The sequence below is a fragment of the Tripterygium wilfordii genome, chromosome 2 (genome assembly GCF_013401445.1).
Source record: "Tripterygium wilfordii isolate XIE 37 chromosome 2, ASM1340144v1, whole genome shotgun sequence".
NCBI lineage: Eukaryota > Viridiplantae > Streptophyta > Magnoliopsida > Celastrales > Celastraceae > Tripterygium > Tripterygium wilfordii.
Window position 1 is genome coordinate 9,490,310 of NC_052233.1, and position 20,484 is coordinate 9,510,793.

Here is a 20,484-nt window from a genome sequence, read left to right on the forward strand (position 1 = left end):
CTCAAAATTGCAATATTTAAAATATTAATTTTTTTTTCATTCAATTAGAATTTAAAATTTAAGCAGAAAGTGTACTAATTACTATTACCCATAAATATTTTAGCAGCATTTTGAGGCCGAAAAACACGAAAAATATAAAATGAAAAACAGACATAGAAACAGAAAATAAAAAATAATTTTAAACCAACCCTTGTTTGGCGTTTTCATTCGACTTCCAAATACTGACAACAGAAACATATGGGAACAAATCTACGGTGTCGTGTGTACTTCATTAGATACATATGGGGACGAATCATGCATGGATCAATATTTCATCAATCTCTTGGCATACGTAGAAACCACCAACCAGAAGGAACAAAAGCATGCATCATTTCAGCTGCTTCAGTAGGTTAATGACAATATGCTATTCAGGTGCTAGTTACTATCAGCATCGTCATCCTTCTCTTCAGTCTCTTCTTCAACTTTCTTACTCTTGCCTTTACTCTTCGCCGTTGTTTCTTCTAATTTCCTCTTTTTCACTTCTTTGGCCTTCGACGCAGTTGCCTTTTTTCCAGAATTCTTCTGCCTGAAGTCTAGAATCAAAAGAAAAGGGATATGAATTCTTCTTGAAAAGGAGTTGGGTTATAAATTTAAATAACTGAATAGCAAAGTAAATACTCAATTCCTATTCTCAAAACATTCTTCATTGTTGGCATTGAACTTGCAGCTCTAGTTTTTAGGTGCCCGTGAGGGATACTGCTTCTTGTCCGACCAAGTAATGAATGAGACATCAGACATCAAAATCTCTTTTCAATTAGTTTTACCCTTTTTTGCCAACTCAGACAAATTTTCATTTTGAAATGTAGCAGAAACCAAGATTAAAAAGAAAAAAAAAGAGAAAGGTATCAGAAACTTTTATCCTTACAAATTGTAAGACTACCACAAAATACTGCATATGACAGATTAAGCATTGAGAATATTACACACATGTCTAATCCTATCAATGCTACTGAAGCAAGCAGTCTAGGCATATGAGCACAAAGACTGGCTTTGGTTCCGACGTTACTCTTTCAATAGAATGGAAGAAAAAAAACACTCATTCTCACTTATGATGCCATGCTTTCTTTATACCTAGAATCATAAACTCCATATGGAATGTTTAAAAGTAGGTTCCCACTCCCTTTTACGCATCAAACCTACACGAATATCTAAGATATGTTCACAGATAAATCTACCCTTCTGACTTATTAAAGAAGCAGTATAGAACATCTTCTACAGCAAATAAAACTGCATAAGAGGTTAATAATATCTCCACATTCCTCATCTTTGTCATATAAGCACCCCAAGGTGGTGATGCAGAGCAGGACACAAGGTTACAGCGAATTGCTAGACCAAAACATATCACTTAACACATAAAACGAAAAACAAGAGAAGAAAAGACTTGTAAGAAATGGGAAATTGCCAACATTATCGTCTTGAAAGAAACAGATTTAGGGGGGCAACCATAAAACAGTGGCAACCGAGTAGGCGGTGATGATTGATGGATTCTTGATTAAAGTTGAAAAAGGAAAGCATCCACATACTAGAGAGAAGCCCTTCTTTTAGAAGCTACCCAGAGTTAGGACTTTACCCCAAAATGCATTATCTCCCTGAATCTAGGCAGCACCGACACGCCAAAACTGCCGTCGCACCCGCACTGAGTGCGGCAAGGACACGGATGCGGCAGGGACTCGGCAGAATACGTATGCTGACTCGTGTGGGATGTCTGGCATTGAAGAACGATTTCAATCGTATGGGATTTATCTGTTATCAACTTATAAACCCAATAGACATCTGTCATCTCCAGTAAAACTCAATTGCCAACTGTCATCTCCACTAGAACAATTTCAGTCTGACTTATAAATATTAGACAGACGCCTTTGCAGACAATTTGGGTCTACTTAAACTGCTTTGCAGACAACAATTTAAGGAAGAAACTTTTAGAACTTGGGCTTAGGCATGCCTAAGGCTTAGTACAGCTAATAATTTTTGTTAGTTGAGTTTGACCCACACCAATATTTAGATGACAATGGTCATAATCATCAATAAACTTTGGTTTAATATATATAAAAAAAAAATCTTTTATTTGCCGAGTCCTCCCGCACCCGCATCCTGGATTCTTTGAGGATTTGCGAATCAATGTGTCCCCGCACCCGCATCCCGTGTCGCCGTATCCGAGTCGGTGCTGCCTAGCCCTGAATGTATAATGAATGTGATATGCAAGATCTTTTGTTTTAATCTTTCCATTATCACAAACTAAGATTGCAAGTACGCATTATGTGAAACCTTTGAAAAAAAAACCTAAAAATACTAATATTTCCTTTCAGCAATCAGCTTAAATTAAGCCATTTTTCAGTCAAGAAACTCACTAACCAGCGAGCGACGCATTAAAATCCTCAGTAAATTCAGGGAATTCAATCTCTTCCAGCGCTTTTGATACATCATCGGCAATAATTGTCTGCCTCTTGGATTCTTTACATATGTCGTTGGCCCTGCACGAAATCGTGCGTGCAACAGTATATAATGAAAGCAGACATATATATAAGTGGAAGAAAAACCAAAAATCGGCGAACTTGAAGAAGCAAAAAGAAATTCATATGGTTTCCATGGAAACAAACAGAAAAACTAAAAGCCAAGGGGATGCTTACGTCGCGGAGAGGTAGTGGATGAAGATGCGAGCGCTCTCGGATAGAGCGAGAAGAGCCTCTTTGTGGACCAAAATGTCAACGTCCGGCGAGCACTCCGACAGCTTCTCTTTAACCACTCTCCGTACAATAGCCATCGGCAGCTCCGCCGCATCTGCTACCCCCTTCTCCATCTCTCTTGCCGTTCGCACTCACCTGTAACCTGTGTCCAGCGATTTCCGAGGCAATTTCAAAGGTAAACAGAAGGACTTGGGCCAAATTTGGGTTTTGGCCTTAATTAAACTTCGAGGCCCAACTTATATGGGCTCGATTTAAAAGTTATTTCAGTCCAGGTGTCAGCCGAAACTAGTTTCTACGACGCCTTTTTAGCCATCTGATGTATCAGATAAAATAATCACAAATACAGATGAACGGTCCAGATCTCATATAGGTCCCGTAAGAAATAAGCCACCGAATCGTGAGTCCTAGATCCTTCGCTTTCTTCGCCTTTGAAGTTTGAACGAACATCAATGGCGTCGTCTGGTAAATCCAGCTCCCATAATTCCTACGCGCCGTCTGCACCAGCTATACCGGATTCCTATGCGCCAGAGGACTACCATTACCCACAACAACATGACGCTTCCCCTCCAAGTACAAGCCTTTATGGTCAGCAGCAACCGCGGCCTCATCCTGTGCCAAGTAATGTTTATGGTGGGTACTCTTCTTTTCCGCCAGGGACACACCCAGATGTGATTCGAAGCTTTCAATCCGTGGACAGAGATGGAAGTGGATATATCGATGAGAAGGAATTGCAGCAGGCTCTCTCTTCCCAATATCAGAGGTTTAGCCTCAGGACTATTAGGTTGCTTATATTTCTCTTCAAGAATCCAGTGATCCTCTTCGGATTGGTAAGCTTGTTGATCTTGTCTTCTTCTTTTAAAAAAAATCATCTTCAATTGATTTGGGGCTTTGTAGCCAAACCAAAATTTAGGAGATTGAACCACTATGGTCTTCGTGATTACTTATAATTTTCTTTCTACATAAACTTTTTGAAGTTTTTCTAATCAAAATTCGACATGGGATTTTGATTATTGTTGGTAGAACACAAAGTGAACTTCTTCAAATCTTGGGGCAGGTGTGTGTGTGTATATCTTGACGACTGTCAATGGTCTTCAGCTGTATATCAAATTTTCTTTATCCCATGTTTATTTGCGTGGTTAACTGCATGAATTAGATAGCAACGTTTTGCTTTGACTCTTTTTATTCATAAATATAATCTCTCCTATAAACAGGGCCTAGGGAGTTTGCGGCACTTTGGAGTTGTCTTGGTGAATGGCGGGCAAGTAATCTTATCTGTTTTCACTTTGGTTCTTCTGAAGAAACCAGTTTTTTATTTTTTTTGTCATTTAATTCTCCCCTTCAATTTGTACATTTCCTTTAGATTATTTCCAAGTATAGCTTTTGGTATGATGCAAAAATTAGTTGATAGTAGCCTCCTATTAGTATACCAATTGTCACTGTGTTTTATATGCTTAGCTAAGTTCAATTCCATAGAAGCAATCGATGCATCTTTCGATGGAAAGATCGCAGTTGAAGTAAGATATTTGATTGCCGCATTTTATATCAGATGGATTTCGGAAAGAGTAGGTATGTCACATAACTTGATGAGGCCTCTACTCTGCGAAGTAGGAGGTGAACAACCTAATGCTTATAAAAGACAGGCTTTGTTATATAATTTAAGTTTCTAGATACTCCTCCGAACCTATCACTCATCATATTTATAAATCTTGGTTCTACAAAATCATGTTATTTGGGATGATAGATTATGTAATATATGGCCGTTGAGTGATGAATGTTATGAATCTGCAATTCGCAGGCCATATTTCAGAGATTCGACAAAGACAGGAGTGGGAAAATTGATATGTTGGAACTGAGAGATGCTTTCTACAGTCTTGGTTACACAATTCCATCCTCAATACTTCAAGTTTTCATTTCGAAGTATGATGATGGAAGTGGCAGGAGCATTGAACTAAATTTTGACAGTTTCATTGAGTAAGGCTTTAAATCCAGAACTCTCATTTGTACTTTATCAGTTCTCTATCATTGTTTATCTGTCTAATGTTCTGTTTTGGTTGGTATGCAGATGTGGGATGATTGTAAAGGTGAGTCTCTTGAGTTACCCTGTGGATCATTTGATTGCAAAATGTCGAAAATCGTCATAGTGGTTTAATGTGTTTTTTGCCATTCTTAGAACCCGTTGACACAAGTACAGGAAGGAATTGTTGTAAACTTGTTATTACCAGCTGCTGAATTTGAATTTTCACTGATAATCGTTCTTGCATTCGCTGAATATCTGCTTCTTTTTTCCATTTTTGACGGATCTGAATGTTTTGTATCTCAATCGTGTGACTTCGAGACTGCAACATCATTTTATTTTTTTTGTTCCTGACATAACCATCTGGAATCCGGTTTCAGGGTTTGACTGAAAAATTTAAGGAGAAGGATACGCGACGATCTGGTTCGGCAACACTTACATATGATTCTTTCATGACAATGGTTATTCCATTTCTTGTAGCATATGACTGATTTGTCATTAAGACTGTTGTTTGATCTCTTATTATTTTGTTATTTGAAGTATCTGCTTCTGTCCTTTGTTCTTGATAACTAAAAGTTTACGTATATGTAGAGGTTTTTTTTTAGGAATTGAACTTGTAACCTCTAGATTGCACTCTGTAATTCTATCACTGGATCAGATGTTCGCCTGTTGACATGACAATAAAACCCGCTAGTAAAAACTTGTGCTTTGCTGTTGGTGCAAGTTTCTTCACACGTAGCTTTTATAACCATTATCACAATGTCAAAGAAACAAACATACAACTCGCATTAGTTGCATTTTTTTGAAAATTGGAGGGGGGATTCGAACTCTTATCATTAGGTTGATATACACGATTCTTATCATTTCAACTAGCAACTGAGATGTTACATTAATTGCAATTGATTGATGGGAATGGTAGTGAACTTTAAGAAAGCAAAATTAGGCAAAACCATTTCAATCAATTGGAGACGTGCTGAATGACTCATAACCATCGTCATTATTGGAAGTATTTGTTGTTAATTTTTTGACTTTTAATGATAAAAGAATAATTATGTTGAAAAGGGCAACTAGGACAAATTAAAGTGGGAATCTTGTTGAAAGGGCACATTGAATTTTCAATAATCTGTCAATCTTATCTTCTAATGGACCACTGATGATGCATGAGAAATACAAATTCAAGGTCCATGCTGTTGAAACTTGAAAGATGAAACCCACAAGGCATCATTTGATGTAACACATTAACAAAATGTTAAAAGATTAGTTGTCAAACCAAATACCCTAATAGTATTGACAAATGAAAAAGAGCGTTCTCACAAATCTTCATTTTTTCTTCTAGTTATCCCAAATGTTAAAATAGATGCACATGATTTTATATGAATCACATGGAGCGTACGGAACTCACGATCTTCATTTTTTCTCTTAGTTATCCCAAATGTTAAAATAGACGCATACGATTTTATATGAATCACGTGAAGCATATGGAACCCACAATCTTCATTTTTTTCTCCTAGTTATCCTAAATGTTAAAATAGACGCACACGATTTTATATGAATCACGTGGAGCATATGAAACCCACGATTTTCAGATAGATCGTGTGCGTTTGTCTAATTACTTATAAAAACAGTAACATCTTTAGCATCTTATGAAAAATGGGCAGTTAATTCAAGTCATTTCATTTTCAAGGAACATCATGGCAGGTATTCCAAGGCCCCATGCTGACAATTGACGTAAACCTGAAAATTAGACTCCAACAAAGGCTGATACTGCAAATTCTTCTTTTGGGGAAAGGGAGAAAAGGATGGAGACAAAGAAAGACCCCACCACCTTTACAGATAACAGTTCACAATCAAGTTACAAAAGTGATGAGGTTTCAGGTCTGGAAAGAGCTTGGCAAAAGCTAAAAAGAATGGTGTGAAGAAAAATGCTTCTGAAAGAGATGCAAAAAATGGCTTCTTTTTCATGGAAGGAGTAACTTTGGACTTTTGTGTAGCTCAAGACACAGAGAACTTATGAAAAATAAAATAAAAAGGGCAGATTCATGTACATGATTGCAAGTGGAGACAATGAGGATAGAAACCCATTACCATTCTTTAATAAAATAAGGTTGAGAAGATATATTATATTCACATTTTTTGGTGTAAAATGCAGAAACAAGTATCCTTCAAGCTTCCCACTTGTTTTATGTCTACAGTGGCCAATATTTGACCAACTTTATCACAGATACTGTGAGAAAAAGTTAGCAGTAAAGGATTCCCAACCTCTGCCACCTGATTTATAGGTTATTCCAAGGACTTCTTATCATATGGTGATTGGTGATGCAACTCGTATGAAGGACGGTTATCTTTCCAGACTTATGACTACAGCGCTTGAGGTCGGAAGTTCGAACCAGTCAACTGTTATATTTCTTCCTGGAATCATGATTCCATGGGTTCATACCAGCTAGATGCATGTCCCAGAAGCAAATACTATATTTTTTTTGCTTCTAAAACCTACCAAGATATGACAGAAAAAAGTAGATGATATTTGTTTCTCATATTCATATTGTTTGGTGAAGGGCAACAAATGGAGTTCAAGAATGCGATCACCAAGTTCTGGAGTCATAGATAGAAAGTATAACTCTTACGTATTAATTTATTGGCAAGGCAGTAAAAAGAATTGTGTATACATATCTCACCTAAAACAACAACAACTTGCATTTACAAAGTCTATGATCCCTTGCTTGTTCCTGTTGACCTCTAACTTCCTCCATTGATGAATTCCCAATCCCTCAAGCACAAATTAAGTATGCTATAACAATGATCAAACAGCTGAAGACAGACATATCCTGCAGAACAATTCAGTATGCAAGAAAAAGTATCAGAAAACACTGCTTCACTCATCTATATAAACTCAATACTAAAAAAATTTGGAATTGTATGCATAAACATATAAGGGATGGAGGACAATGATGGTCTTACAGTTTTCTTGGCTGCTGAAAACACTATATCCGGGAGACTGCCCTGTATCCCAATGTTATAAACTGGAGTGCCATCAGGATAGAACAGTCCATAATTCCTCTCCGATGTCGGTCCAGGCTTCAAATTCTCATTAAAAAGTGCAAAAACGTGTATGTCTACTGGAACCGAAGGTTTAGCCGGAGTACCTTGCTTCTGCTGCATTCTCTGCATCAAATTACCATTATACAAGCCTGCGTTTTCTGGCGTAGCCCCTGGCTCATTCTCATCCCCTTTAGATGGCCAACCAGTCTCCGAAATCCTCACCTCAATATCGGTGTGGCCCATCGCCTTAATAGCCGTATAAACAGCATCAATTTGAGCATACAACATATTGTCATAATGCAAATTTGTAACCTGATCAGTCATGCCTTGGTTAGGCCGGAAAAGGACGTAATCCAATGAAACTTGAGTTGAGTTATCCTTGTATGCAAAATAGGGGTATGCATTTATCAAAAAGGGTGCATCGATCTGCGAATGGAAATCGAGAAGGGGTTGGATGTAGATAGCAAGGTCTTGCCTAAACGCCCCAGCTGAAGGAGGATAGGAGTCACCTAAAATATCAAGAGAATGTGCAGTTGTGACAGTAACTTGTTTATCTAATCCAAGATTAACAAGAGTGTTGTGCACTGTCTGCATAGCTGGGAGAAGATTTGCCATCAATTGAGAGTCATTGCTCTTGAAGATCTCATTCGCAACAAGTATGCTTGTGATTCTGGTTTGTGGAAGGTAGGGTTGAACATGCTGTTGAATCCAATTCTGAGCTTTGATGGGGTCTCTCATGTCACCAAGATACTCATTTCCTAGTCCAATGATGAACTCAACATTGGAATTGGAGAAGGCCAATAGCACATTCGGATCGGCATCGTAGAGTTTCACTCTGCTGATGTTTACGGATTCAAGGAGGGAAGCAACACGAGATGGTGATGGCAGGTTGTTTGCAATCTGACCATAGTTGATTCCAACGCCAAGGCCAAGGATTTGGATAATTGAATCTGAAAGAGAGCAACTCATATGGTCCAAACAGTTAACAATGAAAACAATGAAAACCCATCACCCAGCAAATTCATAGAACATTAAAATTCAACAATGATTTTTAAGAAACAGTGTAAAAGAACATAGAGGAAGAACCACAACTCCAAACCCATTGAAATTCAAAGGTTTCTTAACCAATTTTCACCAACCCAATAATGCATTAATCATTAAAAAAAGTCTTGCTTGGCTGCTAAATCAGTTGCAGAAAATGGAGTTGAAGAACTCAATCAACCCATCTCAATTAAAAGTAATTGTAATCTGCTCAATGAAAATGGGTTGAAGAACAAACATATTCCAGCTATATTTGCTTCCATTAAACAAACAAAACACTATAAAGAGACTGACTTTCCGATTTCTTTTATGATGAATGAAGAAAAGCAACAAAGCATACAGATAACTGAAAGAAAGCAGATTGAAGAAAGAAAGAACCTGATAGTGAAAGCGTTAGAAGCAGAAAAGGGAGTCTGAAAAGAAGGGAGCAGCTGGCCATACCCACAAGTGACCAAACGTTGGGCTTCAACCAAGACCACCCACCCCCAAAAAACCAAACCACCTAATCTTATCACCCCTCCACATTTGTATGAATATATATAGACATAGATTGGCCCTGCACACCTGCACAGTTGGTTTTCATTTTCTCTACATACCGTCTCTGTTTTTTTGTCCTGACGAGGATCAACTAGGAGTAGTTTTTTTTTTTAATCTCTCTCCATTTATTTAAATATTAATTTATATGGAGATTTGATTTTGCAGGCTTTTGCTGACACGTTTTGGTTTATATGTTGTTTATGAAATTTCGGCCTAAATACATTAAGGATATTGTCGGCTCTATGTTTGTTAGTCCCATACAAAAATTTTTTATGCATTATTAGGGTTGTAAATGGGTTGGTTACAATCGATTTTTTTTTATTTTTTGTATGAATTTAACCGACCAATAAGTAGGTTATTTCGGTCACTTCCAACTAAATTAATTTTTGAAAATAACCTATTAGCCGATCGGTTCAGGTCCTACTTTTTTTTAACACCCCAATGGACCATCGATATTAGTAACATTGATATTACTTTTTCAATGTTAGGGAACCTGAGTTTTGTTTATAAATTACTTACGTAAACTATGTCATACCGATACGTGATTTTATTATTGACAATTTTTAGAAAGAAAACAAAGAGAGAAAAATCCAATTCAGGATTTCAGGTATATTTGAGAGATTTTTTTAAATAATGCAGGGATGAATCTCTTTCCACCAATAATATTAGATATTTTTCAAAATAAGACAAAATTATTATAATCTAATCACTTTCTTCTGTGGTCTCGCAATTTATCATTTAAATCGCACGTAGAAATAGTTGGTCGGTTAGATATATGTGTTTTGCAGTGAGAGTTGGAAAGAGAGAGTGATGCCCATACCATAAACAGACCGGTTGATATGAGAGCGAGCGTCTAAGGTACGGTGTATCGGGCGGCTTCTTCGTTTTGGCCGGTTGATTATACAATACAAGAAAAAGGTCGGCTGACCCCTCAGCAACCTCACGTGTCAAGTTGCTTTTTTTTTTTTTTTTTTCTCTCTCTCTCTCTTGGATGGCTTTGTTGTTAATATTTGATAATTCTTTTATTATTGTTGTGACGTTCAAAGCTGTCTCTTTCCCGATAACATCACGGGAGGTGGAGCATATCACGGGAGGTGGAGCTGAAATCAAGATTGTCCTTGTCGCATCCAAGGATGATATGCACAAAGAAACACGTAAGTTATGGGGGCTCGAGAGATACTTTGGGGGACTGCCCCGATACTCAAGTAAGTAGCAATCAAAAGGACAATACTCGGTGTTCAGAACTCTTCTCTCTAATTGTTATTTAACAATGCTAGTGTAAAAGTTGGAATGGTTTATCTGGAGTAGAGTATCTTTTTATATGAGTTAGAAAAGTTTTAGTTTTGGGAGGAGTGGATCACCTCTTCCTAATCTCACGCGAGATCATAAGAGGGTGAATCCTATATTGATTCTTTTCTTAGTAGAGTTGATTCTCTTGTCGACTCTTAATCTGAATGGTGTTAAGTCACCAAGATATCAAGCATCCATGTTTGGTTATATACCCAGGGGTGGCTCCTCGATCCTACCAAATAGCTCTCATTCTCTTTCTCATTTGAATGCTTGATCACCTTCGGGTGTTCTTTGTATGTGCCGTGTGTTAAGATACGTGGAAGGGTTTGAGTGGATGCCATTTTGGTATTATGAATGGCAATGTTGTATGAAATGAGTAGTTATAAATTAGAGTCAAGCTGATCATCATTTTGATTACTACCAGTACCATATGCTTGTTCTTTACTTAGAAAATAATTATTATATAATCATGAAGATGCCAACTTCTATATATCTTCCCCAACTCATTTCATTAATCATTCAAATTTTGGTTTGAGATGTCCACATATGATTATGATATCCTTTTAATTTTGATTTATGATGCTTCTCTTTCTTAGTAAGTGTTTTTCCTACATGCAGTCTTACGGGTTCCAGGATTTTTGTACTAGCTATTTCAAATGTTGAGATAAACACACACGGTTTCACATGTATCCCCATATTATCCATACGGAATTGTGTGCGTTCGTCTCGGCATTAGAGATAATGGTACACTTTTATATGTTGCTTTTCCAAGCAAGTGTTTTTTGTGCACTTCTATGCTGCTGCTTTTATTAGGGAGTGTTTTTTGTGCACTTTTAACAAATAAACAAGTGAGGCCTGCAGGGGAAAGGCAACTTGAAAAAGAAACTGAAAAGAAGAGAATATAAAGGGTGGTATGGGTCAAACTGATTTCATTATTATATGTTGCTTCATTGTCTGTTAAATGCAATGCTATCAAAGTCTTCTAGCATTCTCCATAATGTCAATTTCTACCACCAAACTTTGTTGCTGAAAATCCCATCATGATTTTTTTCTTCACAAAGGGTTGCATCATGAATCCAACCCTGCATAGTTGAATATAGACACAATGTTAGAATCCAAGAACCACCCAGTTTTGATATTGTTGTTGCTTTCACAACTGGGATCCTCTTATCTTCTACTGACCAACTATGGCTCAAAGATCTTGCAAGAATCTGACTTTTCACAAAAATTTGATTAACAAGCTAAGCAACACACGCAACAGCCTTGTCTTAATGAGTCGACAATCCAACAAACAATATCAGTAAGAACCCCACAAGTCCAAGGGGAGGCTCTAATATCATTAACAGTAACTTATGACAATTCTAGAGAGAACAAAATTCAGAAATTGCTGAGAACACCACCAACTCAGTAGAGTTCAGACTCTTTGTGGGTGTGAATCACGACGTCTGATTGAGGATATGCAATGCAAGTCAGCACATAACCCTTGCCCATTTGGTCCTCATCCAGGAAGGAACCATCAGATTGGTCAACTTCTCCTAATTCCAACTTCCCAGCACAGGTAGAGCAAGCCCCAGCCCTGCAAGAATACGGCAAGTCAATGCCTGCATTCTCAGCCGAATCAAGGATGTAGGTGTCATCAGGGGCATCAAACTCAGTCACTTCACCTTCTGGTCCAACCAGTTTAACCTTGTGCACAACAGCCATTGATGCTTTGAAGTTGGAGGAACATTTCAAGCCAAAAGACTTCGAGATGCTCCGTACAGACCCCAGAGATGATGGGCTTCTTACAAAACTGCTGGTTAATCGGTTTTGCAGAGGGGCTTTGACCATGGATTGGGAGGGAACTCCGACAGAAGTCATCTTAACCCCTGAATCAAAATGAAAATGACAACCAACAGCCGGTTCAGCGAGCGTGCCATCAAAGCATTTGAAGAACAATTTAATAATACCACGAATAATCCATAAAAGAATCAAGTACAGTTCATTAGCTGCACTTTCAGGGTTCTTATAATACCATTTTACTTCCAAAAGAATTTCTGTAACTTCTCCTTCATAAATGGCCTCCAATAGGACAAAAAATTTGCACAAAGTTGTACATCATGTCATACAGTAGGCAAGTCAAGAAATTAGCGCTTACATGGAATCTTGCAACACTAAAGCAATCTAAATCACAAGATACATCAACCTCTATGCCAACATGATAGAAGTAGCATGCCAAATGAAATAACTTAAGTATTATGAGAAGAGGCAAACCAAAGGGTCTCCAGTCTCACTAGAGGTTCCATCCCAAATAGAAGGAACTCACAAAGTAAAATCAGGCTGAAAATAGTCATTTGTTCATCAAGTGAACAATGAAGAACAAAGTGTATGAATCAAACTTGAACAAGCTTGCAAATAACCCAAATTAGAGCATGTCAGAATTTTACTCCACTATCATATCCTGCTACTTCTACGTCCACGATTGAATCCTCTATCTCACATCATATCCACAAAAATATAATAAAATGATACGGATTTTCACTGAATAGGATATTTTTAAGGTCATCTTTTTATTTACTAGAGCCATGCCATAACTCATGATTGCCTCTTTTCACTAAATTAAATGGAACTATATTGAGTAAACATCCACAGACGTGGAAGTGCGGGCGAGCACACACCCCATTCCTAGAAAGCCATGTCAACATGTTTTAACTAATAGTCTTAGTAGGCGTACATATCACACAGCAATGCATCATATACAATTGTAAGGATTCATTAAGGTAGAGTGAACAGAAATTAATTGCTTCCAGTGAATAACATAACTTCCCACCAAAAACAAATTTCAATTATACAAAATTTACCAACTAGAAAGAATAAATATGACGTATTGTTATGTTTGTTTTCTAATTATACTTGCCTTCTTAAAAATAAAAATAAAAAAAACAACACCAGAAAGGAAAATTTCAAAAATCATAGGAGCAGAACAGTCCAAAATTCACCTTCAAAAATGGCAAGGGGTAGAAGAAGGTAGAATCTTTTCAACTGCAGGAGTGAATCAAAAAATTGACTTGCTTGCACACACCCCTTTCAATCTAATCACTAGGCTGCCCCTATCATAAATTGAATCTTATCTAAATTTTGAACAATAGAGTCCGTTTGAAAACGAAGTTCGTGTTCAAATCTGAGGGGAAATTAGAACCACAGCCCTCTCACGCAATAAAATCCCAGATGTTCTTCTCCTAAAACAATATTGGAAGGCTAAAAAACAAGAAGCAATGAGCACCTACAAGTGCCTTTTCCAACAACAATCTTCTAAACAAACACAACATTTTCTAAACAAACACAGCGTAACATTTGTTTTACCCTATTTTTTACTTTTATTCTCTACACATTAGTGTTATAATAAATCGGATAATCGTGAGAGCACCACATAAATCCAACCCAAACAACTCGAATACATATTGTCCGCTCTGGCTTAAGGCCGCATGGTTCTGTCCCCGTAATTGGATCTTTACTAACAAATTACATCAGTGGCCGAGGGGCACACGTCTTAAAGGAAGTAAAATTTTCTTTCTTAACAATCAAACACAAGTTTTTTGCAGCGACAGTGACAGAACCTTGAAAAGCCACATATTTGCTCTTGAAACGATCAAAAAAACAAAAACCAAACCAAACAAAACAAAAGCAAAAGAAGCTAAAATTCGAATATCAAAACCGTGAAGGACAAAACAAAACCCTGAAAGCGATTGAAAGTGCAACAGATCGGGGAGAAAAATACAACAAATTCAATACGCAGGTACTCATACCGTCATATCTGTATCAGACATAAAAGGCAAAAAGCGATTATCGCGTTATGGAGAACGACAGATAGAGCTTACCGAATCGAAGAGAATCAGAGCTAGGACGTCAAGGCGAGTGTGGTTTACGAAAGGAGAACACGAGGGCGCACCAAAAGCGTGAGATCATGCATTTATATATAGTGAGGCACAGACAGGGTTCGGTAGCTTTTGGCATCAATTACCTAGAGATGCCCCTCCCTATACTACTAGTGGGCCAAAGGCCCAACTCACCAACCAGTATCTATGTCATATCACCTAAACATTTTTTCTCCTTTATTTTAGAGAACATGTATAGAAAACGAATCAAAAATAAGATTAGTGCATCAGATTACCGAGACGCTATCTATTTTAGGTAATTGTTATAGTGGTTTACTACATTTAGTATAGGTAATAATTATTCACTCATTTAAAAATAAAAAAAATTGTTAATTTTTTATCATCTATCCTCTTTCCTTTCACTTTTTATATTAATAGAATAATAAAATAATGATAAAGAATTATTGTTTTAATAAAATAGAGAATATGATAATTTATCTGATACACGGTTAGTTGGATATGAAATATGTAAAATAAATAATATTGTTATTTTGTCCGTATTTTAGAGAATATAAAATAAATAACCGTGTCATTTTGTCTGTATTTTAGAGAATTTGTTAGAGGAAACTGATGCAGATGCTCCAACAATTAAATAAATCCTTATACGCCATGCAATGCAATGCAATGCAAGTGGTATTAAACTGGAATTGAATAAGCTAGAGATTGGGACTTCACATCTACTGAGAGGTCATTTGGCCGTCTAGGTCTGTGAAAGGTCCAAAATTTCTCAGAAAAACAAAGTACGTGGGTCATTTGACATTCTCTTCAGGCTGCGACATAACACGATACGGGAGGAGTTTGTTCTCTAGTGGGTGTGGGGCAATGAGACAGACACAAGCCGTAGGCGGCTCTTAGGGAGGCACAAACAACAAACTCATGATTTTAAAATAAAGAAAATATTTGGCATGACTTTCTATTATTCTACAGTTTAAAATAATCGTAATCAATGACCTAAGCTAAGCATGCTTGGCTTGCTTAAAATTTCCCAAAATTCATCGGAGAATTTTTGCTGAGAGCCCACATGGAGTTAACCGAAACTAGCCCATATGATTGGTAGGTAGTGTATGTGACCCGTGAGTTTATCATGAAGGATGAAGTCCGACAAATTATGCTTTAATAAGTTCCCACGTCACCCAAAAAAAAGAGTCCACATTAAGGATTGCCTTACTGCAACCTTTATGGGGTTCGTCGAACTCAATCAACTCGGGATTAACTGGTTCTTGATCCAGTGAATTTTGATTTGACTTAACACCCGAGATTAAACTTTATTTAGTAATTTCATTAGATCTAATTATAAAATTTAGGTAAATAAAAAATTACATACAAGATTAACCTAATACTGTGGAGAAACAAAACGAACTTCCACATATTGCGCAGATTAAGCCCGAATAAAACCCCTGAAATAGCCTATTGGCATCGACTTGCATAAACGACTTTGTGCAAGATTTTGGTCTCCAGGATAAAGAAATCAATGACTAGCAGCCAACAAACCCAGGTGAACAACCTGTCCGATAACAAATATGAACAAATAAGGGGGCATCACACACAGTAAATGAAGAAAATAATGACAAAGCTCCAGTTGAGGGTCAAAATTATAATGCAATAACTCAATTTCTCCAACAAAATCTTGTGCATGTCTGAACATTTCAACACTACTCTTATCAAAAAAAAAAAAAAACATTTCAACACTACTAATCAAGGAAACAAAGTAACTAGCAAAACTCCTTGCACTAGTTAGCAGACAAAAATTTAACTCAGAAGATGCGGTTTGGACTGCCCATGGTGCTCTTAAGGTGCAGAACTTTAACCTGATTATAACAAATAAACAGTATGTCAGAACAGTACCACAAATTCTGAAAATAAGCAGATTGCAAAGAGAGGAAGGGGGTGGGGTCTCCTTATAAGCAGATTGCAACTCACGTTCTGCCAATTCTTCTTCAACAAGGAAACAAGGAAGTTAATACTCATTTGGACATTCTGAAATATCTGCTTCTCCTCCATAGAGACATTCCCCACGGCAATTCCCATGCAGAGAACCTTCTTCAGCTGGAACTTTACTGTAGCCTTGGTCTCATTAACTTTAGACTCAAGGGACTCCTGATGAGTAACAAGTGTAGGAAACTTCCCTAAATTGACATCACATAACAAAGTTAGATATCAGCAACAAATATGTATGAACATGAAGAGTGAAAAGCTGACTTAAACACAGTGATATATCACCAGGGTACAGGAATTTTCCAAATACACAGGTGAAAAGTGAAAACAGAAGTGATGAACAATCAACAACATTTATATCCAAATTGATCTCAAACAGAAGTGGTGAGCATATTTAAATCATTCTTTGATCAAATAATTGTGGCATTAATTGGCCAGTAATAACCAAAAAGGACAAGGTCAAACATAAAGACTTGCCTGCCTTGTTAAGACCAGGACCCAATAGTCGAGGGATCTGTTTGATGACAGATTCTGAAGCCAAAAAGGCATGATACTTCTTGGCAAGCTTTTTAACAAGTTTTTTGTTCTTATTTAGCTTCTTCAAAGCTTCCACATCCATATAACTCAAACCTATTTTCTCCGCCTGTCAGAGAATTAACAAACCAAAGAAAATGTGCGATTAACAGTAATTGCAATTGTTATAAACAAAATCCTAACTATTATGTTCTAGTTGCATTTGTTATAAAGAAATATTAATTTCAAATTTAAAATCTAAAAGCGCTTGTCAAATGGATAAACACGTAGCCAAAATTAACTTGCACATATAATGGTCAATGGAAGCACAGATATGGAATGCACAATAATTCAACTCCGACAACAGTATGATAATGAAGAACCACAATATAAACAACATCCAGTTGCCTAAAAAAGTTATCAACAACTACATTAATTAGGATGGCACAACAACAAATAAAACACATTTGCCAGGTCATTCTAAGTGGAAGACATGGAGGAACGTTCAAAAATCGAGAAATCAAAATTTTTTTATAAGGCGAGTGATTAGTTTGTTAGTAGATGATGAATTCACTATGATATAGTTCCACCAATAAATTATATGAAATTCAGCCAAATAGAGAGACATAATTACCTCTTCTACATGCTGAGCATCTCCAAGCATGCATACTTTCATTTTCGGGCGAGGAATATGTGGTAGCTTCACAGAACCACTGAAACGCTTATCTTTTTGGGGATCATAATTCTTCAACCCAATCTGGAGTTCAATAGTCTGCACAAAGTTTCGCTTATTCTCTGTGGAGTCTTTGATAATGGTTGTGATAGCTTCTCTAAGGGCATCGGTCTGAAGCTTACTGCAAAATTAGAAATAGATTTTCAGAGATTTTATAACAAAAACTTACCATCGACCATCAGAGATAAAGACTATGCGCCATTAAAGAGAAACTGATACAAGGTAACATAGGATCCTTCGAGACTATGATTAATCAGTAACATAAGTAAACAAATAAGAATAATAACAAAAACATACTCGGATACTTGACCATAACATATGCAATGTAAGAGCCCAGAGACTATTAAGAACACATAACCCACGCAATTTAATCTAAATAATTCCCGAACCCGACAAGAACAACAATAAACAAATCATAAGCCATACTGACGCACATTATAATACTAATTCTCCACAAAAGAAAATCAAGTATCCTTGACAGATCAAAAATCGTTTCCCTTGAATTCGCATCTGTAAGTTTTATTAGCAACAATTCACAACTAGCGAACAATCAGATTTTTCCCGTAGTATTTCACCGCATAATCCATAGACATCATACTTAGTGAGAACGCAAAAAAATACCACACAGAAACTGAAGACAAACATACCTCATGTTTGCCCTTCCAACAAGCCCGTTCGCCGATAGTTCTCCTGTGAACAAAAACCAAACTATTACAACAAAGCACCAGAAATCGTCTCATATAAATCATGAAACAGGTGAGGGAAAATCGAAATAAAAGAGTGGCCGTCGAGAAGTGTTAAAGAGACTACCAGGAGTTGAAAGAAACCCTAGCTTAGCTGGATCTCGCGTCGCGGCGCCGGCGACCAGACCGATGGGCCAGGCAACCATTATATAATAAGGAAAACTTTAGTGACACCCCACCTTTTACTAAAGACACCCCGTCAACTGAGTTTTACAAAGGATGGTCAACTTAAATTGGGGTGTTTTTAGTAAAAGGCGGGGTGTGACTAAAGTTTTCCATATAATCAACCCTTGAGTGACATTGGCTGAGTGGGCGGAAAGGCCCAATTCCTGTGAACCCGTACTGAAGAAATCTTCAATCTTAGAACCCTAAGCCCAATCCAGCTGTGGCTAGGGCTTAGAAAGGCCCATTGTCAAGTGGGCCGGTCTCTTCTTTTCGTAGTATCCAGTTGCACTTGGCATGATTTATAAGCAACTGCGAGCCCGGCCCCACAAAATACAAAAAAAATATATATATATAACTATTACTCTGATAAATGATGTTAAATTTAATAAAGAAACCTTTCCAAAAAAAATAAAATAAAAAAGTAGCAAAATAAAAAATGGACAACCGGGCAAGTCGAATTATTTATGGCCTGTTTTTTTTTTTCCTTCTCTAATTGAGAATTCAACCCCATACAAGTTTACACTCTTGTTGTTCAATATGAGGTTTTATTTTTTTTATTTTATGTTTTGTTGTCCAAATGTTTTGTTTATTACAATAACCAGCAATGTCAAGATTGCGAACCAGATGGTTGAAACAATTTCTAGCAATAATCAATAGTTGCTAGGGGTCGGTTTTTTGACATAAAAATAACCGATCAATCAGTCAGTAGTTGATGGTTTGGTTATTTATTTATTTTTTGGATCAATTTTTCAGTCGATCGTCACTAACATATATTTAAGAATCACCGATCAATCGGTTCAAACCGAATGGTTAATTTGGACAACTGTGGTTGGCTAATTTCACTAGCCTTGAGTAATCTTTCGGGTATCATAACGCGACCCACTACATCCTCTCTTCAGTCTCTCACGATCCGAATATCTTGGACCCAAATTACTGGAGCTATCTCAATTAAACTCCTTAATTACCTCCTAATTGACATTCATTAGCCTTGAGTGATAATTGGACGACTGGGTTTTGGTGCTCAAGAATCAAGATTAGGCTTTGTTTGGTTCGCTAGAATTTGCAGGCATAAAGTGGGCAAAGGAAGCATAGCAATATTAATATTTGAATGATTTGCGAAAGAGTGTTGACAAACACACTAGACAACCCAAAATCATCGCTAGAAAAGTGAAATTAATCAATCATTCTGAAGACTTTGTACAAACATTTTGATGATGAGGGCGCAGCAGATGGAAATTCTGACCAATTTGTTTGCTACACCAAGAGTCCTCTTACAAGCGAGAGGGGTAGGAATTGACAGGGAAGTGAGGAACTGCAATGGGAGCTCCTCTCGATGATTCCAATTTCTTTCTGGGTTTCGCTGAATCCTTCACTTTCTTGCTCGAGACAGCACGATCATCATCCGAGACACGAGAACAAACTGAAGAAGGCAGAAAGCAACCAAAAATGGCTGGGAACAGGTTCATTTTCATATATAGCGTTTGCTTACTAAAACTGGTTGCTGCTTATCAAAAAAAAAAAAAAAAGACTGGTTGCTGTGTGGGTATGTAAGTGGACATGACTTGATCACAGTATATATATAGGGAAGATGAGAGAGGTGTGACCATCAGCTTGTAGAGCAAGGAAAAAATCAGGAGTTTCTTGGTGGGTTCTCTCATCTCTGGCTGCTTACTCAACAAAGTATTTTGTCAAAACTCACATTTATTTTACCATTTGACCCTCTCTGCTGCTGCTCACAAAGTGGATGGCATTCTCATTTTTCATATCAAGTTCTCATAACCTGTTGCTTTCACAGTTTCACTCATATATATATATATATTTCATATCAAGCTTTCAT

General features: G+C 37.2%; 5 protein-coding genes across 6 annotated transcripts; 1 reads left to right on the plus strand and 4 right to left on the minus strand.

Annotated features, from left to right (window-relative positions):
- Positions 1–161: 161 nt before the first annotated feature.
- LOC120016200 (DNA polymerase epsilon subunit 3) lies at positions 162–2,873 on the minus strand. The gene is made up of 3 exons (XM_038868859.1): positions 2,667–2,873; positions 2,392–2,510; positions 162–572 (listed from the first exon to the last, which is right to left on the minus strand). The coding sequence occupies exons 1-3, from the start codon at positions 2,834–2,836 to the stop codon at positions 415–417; spliced, it is 447 nt and encodes a 148-aa protein (XP_038724787.1). The 5' UTR covers positions 2,837–2,873; the 3' UTR covers positions 162–414.
- Positions 2,874–3,110: 237 nt separating this feature from the next.
- Positions 3,111–5,300, plus strand: LOC120013563 (probable calcium-binding protein CML48). Its single transcript, XM_038865402.1, is given in 6 exon segments — positions 3,111–3,530; positions 3,533–3,550; positions 3,935–3,981; positions 4,519–4,694; positions 4,786–4,804; positions 5,118–5,300. Coding segments are annotated over 6 exon segments (729 nt in total). The 5' UTR covers positions 3,111–3,172; the 3' UTR covers positions 5,229–5,300.
- Positions 5,301–7,251: 1,951 nt separating this feature from the next.
- On the minus strand, positions 7,252–9,386 carry LOC120013554 (glucan endo-1,3-beta-glucosidase 14). Its single transcript, XM_038865391.1, has 3 exons — positions 9,196–9,386; positions 7,696–8,726; positions 7,252–7,562 (listed from the first exon to the last, which is right to left on the minus strand). The coding sequence occupies exons 1-3, from the start codon at positions 9,254–9,256 to the stop codon at positions 7,506–7,508; spliced, it is 1,149 nt and encodes a 382-aa protein (XP_038721319.1). The 5' UTR covers positions 9,257–9,386; the 3' UTR covers positions 7,252–7,505.
- A 2,457-nt stretch (positions 9,387–11,843) lies between these two features.
- On the minus strand, positions 11,844–14,655 carry LOC120015618 (ferredoxin, root R-B1). Its single transcript, XM_038868132.1, has 2 exons — positions 14,502–14,655; positions 11,844–12,512 (listed from the first exon to the last, which is right to left on the minus strand). The coding sequence occupies exon 2, from the start codon at positions 12,502–12,504 to the stop codon at positions 12,049–12,051; it is 456 nt and encodes a 151-aa protein (XP_038724060.1). The 5' UTR covers positions 12,505–12,512; positions 14,502–14,655; the 3' UTR covers positions 11,844–12,048.
- A 1,424-nt stretch (positions 14,656–16,079) lies between these two features.
- On the minus strand, positions 16,080–18,632 carry LOC120006603 (60S ribosomal protein L10a-2-like). Of its 2 annotated transcripts, none has more exons than XM_038856690.1 (6): positions 18,550–18,632; positions 18,387–18,429; positions 17,641–17,860; positions 16,971–17,136; positions 16,479–16,684; positions 16,080–16,366 (listed from the first exon to the last, which is right to left on the minus strand). In XM_038856690.1, the coding sequence occupies exons 1-6, from the start codon at positions 18,626–18,628 to the stop codon at positions 16,313–16,315; spliced, it is 768 nt and encodes a 255-aa protein (XP_038712618.1). In that variant the 5' UTR covers positions 18,629–18,632; the 3' UTR covers positions 16,080–16,312. The 2 variants fall into 2 exon arrangements, with proteins under 2 accessions (XP_038712618.1, XP_038712625.1); XM_038856697.1 differs by having other exon boundaries at positions 18,387–18,432; positions 18,559–18,627.
- Positions 18,633–20,484: the final 1,852 nt, after the last annotated feature.

What these genes read in the sequence shown, in the direction of transcription:
- LOC120016200 (XM_038868859.1), bottom strand. Translation starts at nt 2,836, where the DNA reads ATGGAGAAGGGGGTAGCAGATGCGGCGGAGCTGCCGATGGCTATTGTA. An exon ending in ATCCACTACCTCTCCGCGAC is followed by an intron (nt 2,511 to 2,666) that starts GTAAGCATCCCC and finishes GATTTCGTGCAG; the next exon opens with GGCCAACGACATATGTAAAG. An exon ending in TTTTAATGCGTCGCTCGCTG is followed by an intron (nt 573 to 2,391) that starts GTTAGTGAGTTT and finishes TTTTGATTCTAG; the next exon opens with ACTTCAGGCAGAAGAATTCT.
- LOC120013554 (XM_038865391.1), bottom strand. Translation starts at nt 9,256, where the DNA reads ATGGCCAGCTGCTCCCTTCTTTTCAGACTCCCTTTTCTGCTTCTAACG. An exon ending in TCTAACGCTTTCACTATCAG is followed by an intron (nt 8,727 to 9,195) that starts GTTCTTTCTTTC and finishes GCTCTCTTTCAG; the next exon opens with ATTCAATTATCCAAATCCTT. An exon ending in TTTCAGCAGCCAAGAAAACT is followed by an intron (nt 7,563 to 7,695) that starts GTAAGACCATCA and finishes ATTGTTCTGCAG; the next exon opens with GATATGTCTGTCTTCAGCTG.
- LOC120015618 (XM_038868132.1), bottom strand. Translation starts at nt 12,504, where the DNA reads ATGACTTCTGTCGGAGTTCCCTCCCAATCCATGGTCAAAGCCCCTCTG.
- LOC120006603 (XM_038856690.1), bottom strand. Translation starts at nt 18,628, where the DNA reads ATGGTTGCCTGGCCCATCGGTCTGGTCGCCGGCGCCGCGACGCGAGAT. An exon ending in ATGCTCAGCATGTAGAAGAG is followed by an intron (nt 17,137 to 17,640) that starts GTAATTATGTCT and finishes ATTCTCTGACAG; the next exon opens with GCGGAGAAAATAGGTTTGAG. An exon ending in TGAAGAAGAATTGGCAGAAC is followed by an intron (nt 16,367 to 16,478) that starts GTGAGTTGCAAT and finishes TGTTATAATCAG; the next exon opens with GTTAAAGTTCTGCACCTTAA.